This window comes from Sinocyclocheilus anshuiensis, unplaced genomic scaffold (genome assembly GCF_001515605.1).
Source record: "Sinocyclocheilus anshuiensis isolate Anshui unplaced genomic scaffold, SAMN03320099.WGS_v1.1 scaffold1302, whole genome shotgun sequence".
Lineage (NCBI taxonomy): Eukaryota > Metazoa > Chordata > Actinopteri > Cypriniformes > Cyprinidae > Sinocyclocheilus > Sinocyclocheilus anshuiensis.
Genome location: NW_015557126.1, coordinates 48,029 through 58,860, shown reverse-complemented (window position 1 = coordinate 58,860; position 10,832 = coordinate 48,029). Strand labels below are relative to the sequence as shown.

The 10,832-nt window shown below is 37.0% G+C and overlaps 1 protein-coding gene across 1 annotated transcript in view; it reads left to right on the top strand.

Moving 5' to 3' along the window:
• The window catches only part of LOC107677861 (unconventional myosin-Id-like), a 79,177-nt gene that overhangs the window by 22,148 nt on the left and 46,197 nt on the right, over positions 1-10,832 (top strand). Inside the window, exons 6-12 of the mRNA XM_016472924.1 lie at positions 4-27; positions 358-453; positions 1,391-1,507; positions 1,605-1,808; positions 2,650-2,795; positions 2,906-3,020; positions 3,175-3,345. Coding sequence (XP_016328410.1) covers positions 4-27; positions 358-453; positions 1,391-1,507; positions 1,605-1,808; positions 2,650-2,795; positions 2,906-3,020; positions 3,175-3,345 — 873 coding nt within the window. The remainder of the gene's footprint in view (positions 1-3; positions 28-357; positions 454-1,390; positions 1,508-1,604; positions 1,809-2,649; positions 2,796-2,905; positions 3,021-3,174; positions 3,346-10,832) is intronic.

Sequence of the window (10,832 nt, the reverse complement as noted above, 5' to 3'; positions counted from 1 at the left end):
GAGAGGAGTTTCCACTCTTTCTACCAGGTGAGTGAAGGACTCACCGCAGGCGCAGACATTAAAACGCTGTTTTTGTTTTGCCAGCCGTTCCAGACACCAGACAAATCCTACCAAACCTGTGTTTATGAGTCCTCTGTCAGAGCCTTCAAAGCCCAATCATCTCTCACTTTTATTTCTCCCACAAAATAATGTCCTATTGCTTCAAAACATGTTCAAAACATCAGAACAATTCCATCTGATTGTTAATGCTCTGCATACCATTATTATCAAGACTATAATTTACATGCTTCTTCATATCAACACAGGAGAAAGGATCCTGTGGGGAAAGTCAAAGGTGTTTTTAAATGTATTTTTCAGCTGGTGAAAGGAGCTCCAGATGCTCAGCTGCGGTCCCTGCACATTCAGAGAGACCCCACAGCATACACCTACATCAAAGTTGGAGGCCAGATAAAGGTATTGTATCATGTACAAATTAAAAGAGACTATTATGGGTGGCAAGGTTTGTGCAACATTATATGAAACATTTTGTTGGGTTTTTACAAACATCATAAAGGATCTCGAGACCTTTGGCATCTTGGGAAAATAAAACCATTGCAGAGCAATCACACATGATGTGCAGGGAATTTGATTATAGTTGTTTATGGGTACAGTAGACACTGATGGTGCATATTAAAACCTATTTGCAATTGCCTTATATCTTTAGCCTGTTGAGTCAAGAGGTGAGATGACTTAGCACTATTCCATTGCTTCTGCAGGGAGTTTAATGAGCGGGCACAAAAACTAATTTAGAGCAACAAACGAGGTGTCGTCATGGAACAGCCTGGTTTGTTGAGCTCACAGAGGTCTGAAACAAACAGCCTGGAGTGCTTTGAACATTTCATGCCAGTTCCCAAGTCTTTTATTGGTGCACATGCTGGCTAAACTTCACACTCTGTCCAGCACGACTGTGGCTGCAAAAGGTTCCTGCTGTATGAAATCAGTGTTTCTCTGCAGGAGCTGTTAGCCATAAGCATGCCAGAATAATTAGCGTTTTGAGTGTTGCGCTCCTGTTTTAGGAAGTCTAGTGATTGAGTTGCTGTGTCAGCAGTTTTCAGCTTTTAATTGCTCAGCTATAAATTAGATGTGAATTTAATAGTAAGTTTAATGACCTCCCATTTCAAAAGCATTGATTTAGCTTCACTAAATGAAGGGCTTTTAGCCAGTCTACATTTAGGTAAAGACCAACCAGGCTGTTATCCCTAAAGCTGAATTAATAGCATATGTCAGGAATTAGAAGCAATGTCAGGAAGAGGATGTTTTAGGATGTATGTTTACTTTATTTAATGTATCAGGATCTGTCAGCTTTTGTTTGTGACTGTAACTCACTCAGATTGTCTTTTCAATCTTGCAGTCGTCTATAAATGACAGTGCTGATTTTAAAGCTGTCACTGATGCCATGAAGGTCATTGGATTCACTACAGAGGAGATTCAGACAGTCTACAAGATCCTGGCTACCATCTTGCATCTGGTTTAGTATTTCCTAAGCTTGATTAAAAAGTATTATTAACTGCAGCTAGTTTCTGTAGCCCAAACTCATTGATTGATTAATTATTTGATCTTTCCAGGGGAATCTGAAGTTTGGAAGTGATGGAGATGTGACTCTCATTGAGAACTCTAAGCTGGTGTCCATTCTGGGGGATTTGCTGTCCACCAAAGATGAAAATGTAGAAAAGGCTCTGCTCTATCGCACTGTGGCCACCGGCCGCGATGTCATTGACAAACAGCACACTCATCAAGAGGCCAGTTATGGCCGTGATGCTTTGGCCAAGGTATGAATTGGGACTCATTACTAAAACTGTGGTAACACAGCTGTAAATAAAACTGCTGGACCAAAAAAATCGCACATAAACTACATGTCAACGTCTGAATTAAAACTTCTAAAGGCTCTAAATAATTTTTATTATTTGTTGAACTCTTGTATATTTAACTAATTATAAATTGTAAAAAAATGTACAACTTAAAAAGTGTAATATATATATATATATATATATATATATATATATATATATATGTATGTTTGTACTGTATATATGTGTATATATACATACTGTATATACACACATGCACACTATCATTCAAATGTTTGGGTAAGTACAAAAAATATGTATACTTTTATTCAGCAAGGATACATTAAATTGGTCTAAAGGGACAGTAAAGACATTTATAATGTTACAAAAAATTCAGTTTCAAATAAATGGTATTCTTTTAAACTTTTTATTCATCAAATATTTTTGCAAAAATTATCATGGTTTACACAAAATAAGCAAATATTTTAATAAAATTTCGTTTAAATTGTAATAACATTTCACAGATGACTGTTTTTACTGATAATAAATACAGCCTTAGTGAGCATAAGAGTCTTCTTTCAACATGATTTTTTTTTTTTTTTTACCCAACCTCAAACATTTGAAGAGTAGTGTATATATTTATATGCTTGCAAATGTATCTTTTTTTTTTTTACCTTTTTTTTTCTCAATTGCTATGAAAACTATCTCTTTGTAGCTGTACAATTCCGATAAAAAGCTTGACCAAGACAAAATTAATTGACTGACTAAACTACTCGCATGTACGTTTCTTCATGGACCAATTTTCTTTATTTGCTTCTCACAGGCCATTTATGAGCGGCTGTTCTGTTGGATTGTGGGAAGAATCAATGACATCATCGAGGTGAAAAACTATGATGTCAGGGTTCATGGGAAGAACACAGTCATTGGAGTCCTGGACATCTATGGGTTTGAGATCTTTCAGAATAACAGGTGAGGGCATATGCTTTACCGTACAGATATGAGGATCTTATAGTTGGGTATGTTATTCTGCTCTGTTTAGTATAATTAGTGTCTCTCCGATTTCTTCCTTTTTTATCCAGCTTTGAGCAATTCTGTATAAACTACTGTAATGAGAAACTACAGCAGCTCTTCATTCAACTGGTGTTGAAACAAGAGCAAGAAGAGTATCAAAGAGAGGGCATCCCCTGGAAACATGTGGGTTTTATTTGGTTGTTTCTTCCCAAACTTTTCACATCTTTACTGTTTATATTATACAAAAAGAAACTCATTTTGCATGAATCTCTCTGACTTTAATGTAATAACTAAATAAGCTTTGTTGTGATTTGTTTTTGTGTGTTCATGGAAACAGATTGACTACTTCAACAATCAGATCATCGTGGATCTGGTGGAACAGCAGCATAAGGGAATTTTTGCAGTCCTGGATGAGGCATGCATGAATGTGGGGAAGGTGACGGATGAGATGTTGCTGCAGGCTCTCAATGGAAAACTGGCGAAACATGCCCACTACACCAGCCGCAAGGTATTGAAAATAACACATGCCAGTTAATTACCTAAGGATGCATTTATTTGATCAAAAATACTGTACAGTAAAAATAGTAATAATGTGAAATATTATTACAATATAAGATAACTTTTCTGTTTTAATATATTTTTTTAAATGTAGTTTATTTCTGTAATGGCAAAGCTGAATTTTCAGCAGCCATGACTCCATTCTTCAGTAAGTGCATTTACATGGAGCATTGTATTCCGATTACAATTGGTTTAAAAGTCCAATCTGAATTAAAATGCTCTGAATTTTTGCGGAATAAAATTGCCCAAACCGATTGAAATTTGGGGTGGGATAAACCTTTTCTAATCCATTCGATAGGATATGTTAAACACTTGATCGGACTGAAAACCAAAAATGGAAAGTTTTGCGCACGTGCAATGACATAGAAATGGCGTAATGACTCATGACGCACAGAACAAGCTGCTGTTGTTGTTGTTGAATATAATGAATGACTGTTGGGTCAATCAAAAATTCTCTTTCCACTCATCATCTGTAAAGTGCTGCAGGATAACATTGTGTCAGATTGCTTGCTTCGAACTCTCATCTGCAGATGTCTTGTTTTGGGAGCGGGAATAGACATTTTTACTGCTTGATTAATATAAGCATCATTGCACAAAGCTTCATGTGCTTGTCGTCTCCTAATTAGGACCCGAAATAGATAAATATTAAGTCTGCTTTTTAAAACAAAGAAAGGGAGGATGGTTAGTATGCAAAAACAGCGGGAAACTCTGTATATTTGTGCAGTGTGTGCATGTCAAAAGATTAAATCTGATTTGAAGCTTGTGACATATAAATGTGCACATCAACCCGATCACTTTATTTCACGAGATCGCTTGCCCATCCAGTCATGATGGTTAATGGTAAATGAACTTGGCTTGCTGTCCTCGATGGAGGCTCGAACCCGAGGCTTTGCTTGAGCTCCGAATTCAACCCCCCCATTGCAGTACTACATAGAGGAGAATAACAGAATTAGAGGTGGAGATGGGGAGGTGGAGGGATGCCAGAAGAACTGACTGTCGGACTGGCAGGACTGAATGTTTAGGCTCCTCCCGAATCTACATTTGGAACTTCTTTTAGTGTTCATATAAACACTGTGTTCGGATTCATCAGTTGAAATGATTTCATTCCATTTGAAACAAAAAGTGTCCATGTAAACGTGACTATTGTCACGTGATCCTTCAGAATTCTTTTTATTATCAATGTTAAAAACAGTTGTGCTGATTAATATTTTGATGGAAACTGTGATGCTTATAAAGGATTCTTCATGAATACAAAGTTCAAAAGAATAGCATTTATTTGAAATGTATAAATAAATAAAATGTTATCAATTTAATTTTGATCATTTTATTTCATCCTTGCTTTATAAAAGTGATTACTTTAGAAAAAAGATCTTACTGACCCCACATTTTTAAATGGCAGTCTACAGTAGGATTACCCAGTTTCTTTGTTGAATAATGCAGTTTTTGCAAATCTAGAAGGTCATCCAGGTGTTTTTTTATTTATTTTTCACAGTGAAAGTATTATAGAATTATAAATAGTAGTATGATAGTATGCTATTCTGAACATAGCCTTTAATTGAATTTTACGCATTACCCTGAACCAACACAGGGAGGCAATAATGGTCAGTGAAAAAATGTCCTCCAGTATTTCTCAGTGCTGAGCCTTTGGTGATGTCACTGGCAGCCAATGGAAGCTAGTAAGACTGATGTCTCACAGTCTTGGCAAAGTGTCAGAAAGTGAGAGGGAGTGGGAGAGTTATGGATGGAGTCGGGCCGAGATAAAGATAGAAAAAGGCAGTGAACGAAAGAAAATGTAAACATAACCCACCTTGCAGAGCTCTAGACAGACAGGATCTCTGGACACTAACCGGCCCTTCTTGCAGTGCCTTGGGCACAGACACAGCTGAGGGTGAATTTAGCTACAACTTTATCAAAATGTGTCACACATGCTGCATTTACATCGAAAGGGGGAGGAGAAGTGAGCAGGTATCACCTGCCCCCATGATAATCCCCCCACTTCAGGCTGTGTGAATAATCAAAAGTCTCCCTGGATGTAGGAATAATAAGTGCCCTTCAGAGCTCATTTGTAATGCAGAGGATTACTCCTCACTGTGGAGGAATCTCAGGCCTGTAGCTAGATAGATGATGTGTATTTCTCCTGCTGCGCATGAGCACAAAAATCTGCATGCGTGTATCCACTTCATAGTATACAGTGGGTACGGAAAGTATTCAGACCCCCTTAAATTACGATTCTGTGTTTTTCTGTCAATATGGGGTGCTGTGTGTACATTAATGAGGAAAAAAAATTAACTTAAATGATTTTAGCAAATGGCTGCAATATAACAATGAGTGAAAAATTTAAGGGGGTCTGAATACTTTCCGTACCCACTGTATGTTTTAGATATGGCTAATCCATTTATGTAAAGGCCACTCTTGCTAAATTTAACATGCGAAATGAGCATATGAAAGAGAAAGTGATGGGTCAGTAGGGGGAGATGGATAAGGAAAGCTCTCTAATATATTCAAGTGTGTGTTCACACATATTAGATCTAGGTTGTGACACTTTCGTCTTTCACAGCCACCTCTGAGATGTTTCAAAGCTTGTTTGTGGTGATAGACATCCTCTCTGGAAGACACAAAATATGGAGACTGCTTTAACAGCATAATTAATGGTTGCTTGTTAAAAATCTGTGGCTGTCTCTTGATTTTTTTTGTTTGTTTGTTTACTAAGGATTTTTACCCTATTCGCTTTGCTCTTTTCCTCTGCAGTCTTGGTTTAAGAGGGGAATTTTTACCCTTGGTTGATTTCAAGTGTGAAATGTATGCTCTGTGGATTGGAGTTCTTTCTCTGTAGTTCTTTTCTCTTAACTTAGGCCTTACAGGAAACGTGAAACATGCTCTGCCATAAGCTGCACTGGACATACAGTACATAGTAGCAGCGAGGAAGAGATAAATGGTTTATTATTTCATTAATTCACTCATTTTGGACTTTTAAATTCAAATGTTCTGTATGATTTGTGGATTATATGTTATAAAATTCTAGTGATTATAAATAGGTTATAGAGCATAGATGTTTAATTTTGAGTGGGGGAGAGCAATGAATTGTAACACTTTCTGCGCATTTATTCTGAAAACATTCTGTAAAAATCTTTAAAATTTTATTTTAACTTAAAACCATGGACAGGTTAGTGACATCAGACTAGTGTAGAATAGAAATACAAACATGTTATGAAAAATACTACACATGCTCTCTTATGCTCACCAAGGCTGCCTTTATTTGAGCAAAACTACATGAATATTGCAACATGTTATTCCAATTTAAAGTAACTTAAAGTAATTTAAAGTTTTAAGTTTTAAAAATTTACTTTATTCATGTTATGGCAAAGCTGAATTTTCAGCATTGGTTCTCATGCTGGAGATGATTTGATTCCCCTATACAAAACAATTTCCCCTCTTTAAATGTAAAAAAACAAAAACTTTAGTTGTACAACAGTGCTTTGATGGCAGAAGCCTCACTTTCATATCTAATTGCTTGCATAAAGAGTTTGCCTCATTCTGTATACATGTTATATGTTTTATCGAAGATAAAAACATCAGATGTAATGGCAGATCTAGCCTCGAGCTGCCATATCCATCTCAATAATGTGCTTCATTTACAGCCACTTTCACCTTCTGTGTTTTATCGGCTTGTTTACGTCTTCCTTCATGTGCCTCGCAGGCAGGCTCTTGGTGTTCTCCGTGCTTCCCACGTTTTCATCGCACCCTTAAAATGGCTTTGATCCTTCCAGATGTGTGTTATAAAAAATGCTTCTTATCCCATCATCTTTTAATTACTGTTATTTGCTGACACAAGCGGCTGTCTGGTGATAAGCACCGGGGGCTTCGTTCCTTTCTCCTGTTCTTCTCTTTGATCCCAATTCCCCCACCCCTTGTTTTCCCTCTCTTCATCACTTGCTGATTACAAGTGTGGCTGTGTGTGCGGATGCTGCCATGGGAGTGCTTGGGTGCCTGGTTGTGTGAGGGCAATGGCAGCCTCATTATCCGATCAGGCTTGTGTAGGTCGAAGCAACCAGTCAATTAGCTGTTGGTTTCTGTTCCTGGAGAAGAGCTCCGCTAGCCTCTGTGACCTACTCTTCTGCAGAACTGTTCATTAGGAAGAGATCATGACTTGTTTCTATCATAGTGGAAGTAATTGCATTGTTTTTGTGGTGACGTGTAAAGCACAGACACACAGTTAGCACGTATGTTACAGGATAATTGGTGAATTCCCAGTGTGACGTGCATTGACACGTCAATGGACTTGGATTTTGGACTCAGCTTTTTAAGTTTAACATTAGCTAGGTTGTTTTTCTTGAGGTTCTTTCCACATGACTCATGTTAGCATTGGCCAGTGCATTGAACTCTGATTCAGCTTTACCCCACAGTGCTGGTCAAGCACAAAGTGATTTCAACTTTGACCTTTCTTGCTGCTGACCTTTCGAAGTGCATCCAATTTGCATGACGCATCTATCTTTCCAACCCATATCCATGATTTATGCCTTGTGTATTTTGGAGTGCAATTAAACAAGAAAAGTTTAAAAACTTTCAAATTTTATGAAGAGATCTTGAATTCCTCAGTTTCTTTTTTGTTCTTTTCAGTCATTGTTCCTCAGTTCTTGAATTGATTTAAATTCAACAATAAGGTTTTGTGAACCACATTTAATGAGTCCTATTTTCTTTGGGCTCTGTATCTAAGCAGTTGCAAAGATTATTATTTTTTTATATATATAAACTCAAATAAATGTTTTCACAGTTTACTGTTATATTGGCCTCTGTGTTTGATCTAGATGTCTAGAGTCCACTGTGATTTGGATACCTGGCTATTGGTGGCTTTGTTGGCAGGTGCCATTGGCATTGCTGTGTTTGTTTGGTTGGCTTAACCAATGCTCTGTATTGAGAAGCACAGATGTTAGGCAGGATGGTGTGGTCCTGGGGAGTGAGAATAAAGCTTGGAGTAGGAGGGCAGGGAGGCATCTGTGCGACCAGCAGGATCCGGGATTAAATGTGTCTGTACAATAAAACACTTTTTTCTTTTTTTTTTACTCTGCAAATCTGAACCAGGTAGAATTGGAGTGCTTGAAGTTTATAACTGTGGCCTAGAGGTTAGCACAGGTGGACCCAAACTTTTTAGATGATGTGAGTTTGAATCCAGATTGTACAAATAAAAGTTGTAAACATGCCAAAAAATGCTTTATGGTAGAAGTGTTGGTGGCTAAATCTAATCTGTTTTATTCTTTTTGTTGTAGTTAAAGCTTGAGGCTTTTAATTGGAAGGTCATTAGTTCAATCCTACTTAAGCAGGTTCCAGGATGTACTGGGGAAGATTGGGATTTTGCTTTGTTAAACCTATTAAACATCATTTTCATCTTAAAAATAAGGATGCCAGTAGATTAAAATAATGCATCACAATTAATTTTTTTTAGTTAAGCAAAAAAAAAAAAAAAAAAGTGTGTGTGTGTGTGTGTATACACATGTTGTTTAAAAGTTTGGGGTCAGTAAGATTTTTTTAAATGTTTTTGAAAAAAATTCAGTTGTGCTCACGAAGGAATAAAAATACAGGAAAACAGTAATATAGTTAAATTTGTTTTTAATCTATTTTAAAATACTATTTATTCCTTTGATGGCAAAGCTGAATTTTGAGCAGCCATTTCTCCAGCCTTCAGTGTCACATGATCACACTTCAGGTGAAGTGTTCAGAGTTTGTCCTCTCTGGTAGAGATGTAGCTTCTCATCCATTCCCTTAGAGGGCCATTTTATCTGTATTGCAGTTAAAATGAGCCGAGTGAGTCACCACATAGACAAACCAAACAGAGACCCATAAACTGGCACCCGACACAGAATAGAGATGCTGGTGTCTACCACAATAGAGACTGCGACACAAAAGCTCACTAAAACTTACTGATAGTAAATCCTTTAATTAATCGGTGTGGGGGCATATGATGGCTTGTGGCTAGAAGGATACAGAGTTTCATTGTTCCGTTCTGCTTTAATCTGCAGAAACGGGAATCCCTGTTCATGCAGTGGATCAGCAGCATTCTGCATCTTAATGAGAGCTGAGGCTGCTTGCCTTTGATGTCACTGCTGTATTTTATGAATGACAGTGAGTCTTATATAACTGCACTAGCTGCCCTCACACAGCATACAGAGGCTTCTCAAGGAGGACAGTGATCTGGCACTGATAACAGGGCCTTAGAGCGAGTTTATGCACAGTTGCAAATTTTACCACTGAGTTACAGTTTTTTTTTTAATATATATTTAAAGGCTAGTTTATGTATGCATTATCAAACATATGGGTATTTTAGATTACTTGAAGATAGATAACAGTATTAATAGTAGTATTAATTAACTTTGAACTATATATTTATTTAAAAAATGTATTCATTTAAGAACTGATTTATTTAAAAATGTATTTATTAAAAAATCTATAGAAATATATATACTGTATTAAAAAACTTTAATCGTTAATATTGTAAAATTGTAAAAAAAAATTGATTTATCATACAGGGGAATTTAAAACGTCTGGGTAGAAGAAGCCCAAAAGTTTTCTGTAAAATTTGACATTTCTCACTCTTAAAAATTAGGAAGGAATAACAGGACTGGCAACAGCAATAAGACAAAAGTCACTACTGTTTAGGGTTGGGTATCGTTTGGGGTTTTTTCGATACCGGTGCCAAATCGATACTTTTAAAACGGTTCCGGTGCCTAAACTGTGCCTGAGCCGATACTTATTAAAAAATAAATAAATAAAAAATCCCTTAAAAATTATGGATTGGCCATTAGAATAGAAATAGAATAGAGAGTGCAAATGTTAGAGGGTCAAGTTTTTTAATTAAAAAAAACAAGCAGATAAAATTAGAAGTAGCATTAAAATAGAGAGTGCTAGAATTAGAGGGACAAATGAAGATGAAAGAGATGTGTTTTGAGCCGTTTCTTGAAAATATTAAGGACTCAGCTGCTTGGATTGAGTTTGGATTGGATTGCAGGTCGTTCCACCAGGAGGGAACAGTTAATGTAGAAGTCCATGAAAGTTTTATCATAGGATGAATGCAAAATGTTTCAATACAAGCATTTCAGTCAAATGTAATTTATGCAATATTTCAAACCTTTAACCCACTTGGGAAAATCAACCCATGGCAACAGTTTAAAAGTAGCCCAATTCTGTGGAAAAAACGCGGACTTGGCAACCCTGCATCCAACAAGAGCTACCGGAGTCAGCTTTGACTGATCACCGGTCGAGAATAAGGAGAGATGACTGACAAGACCATGCTGGAGTATTTGCTGCTCAGATTCTGAGCTCATTGACACAGAGTGAGTGTGATCGCGAAATCGAAAGTGAAAGTAAACAGCGCAAACGCTCATTCAAAAATATTTAAATACACCGCATCCTGAGAGAGGCTCCCTGATGCACCAAAATTATATA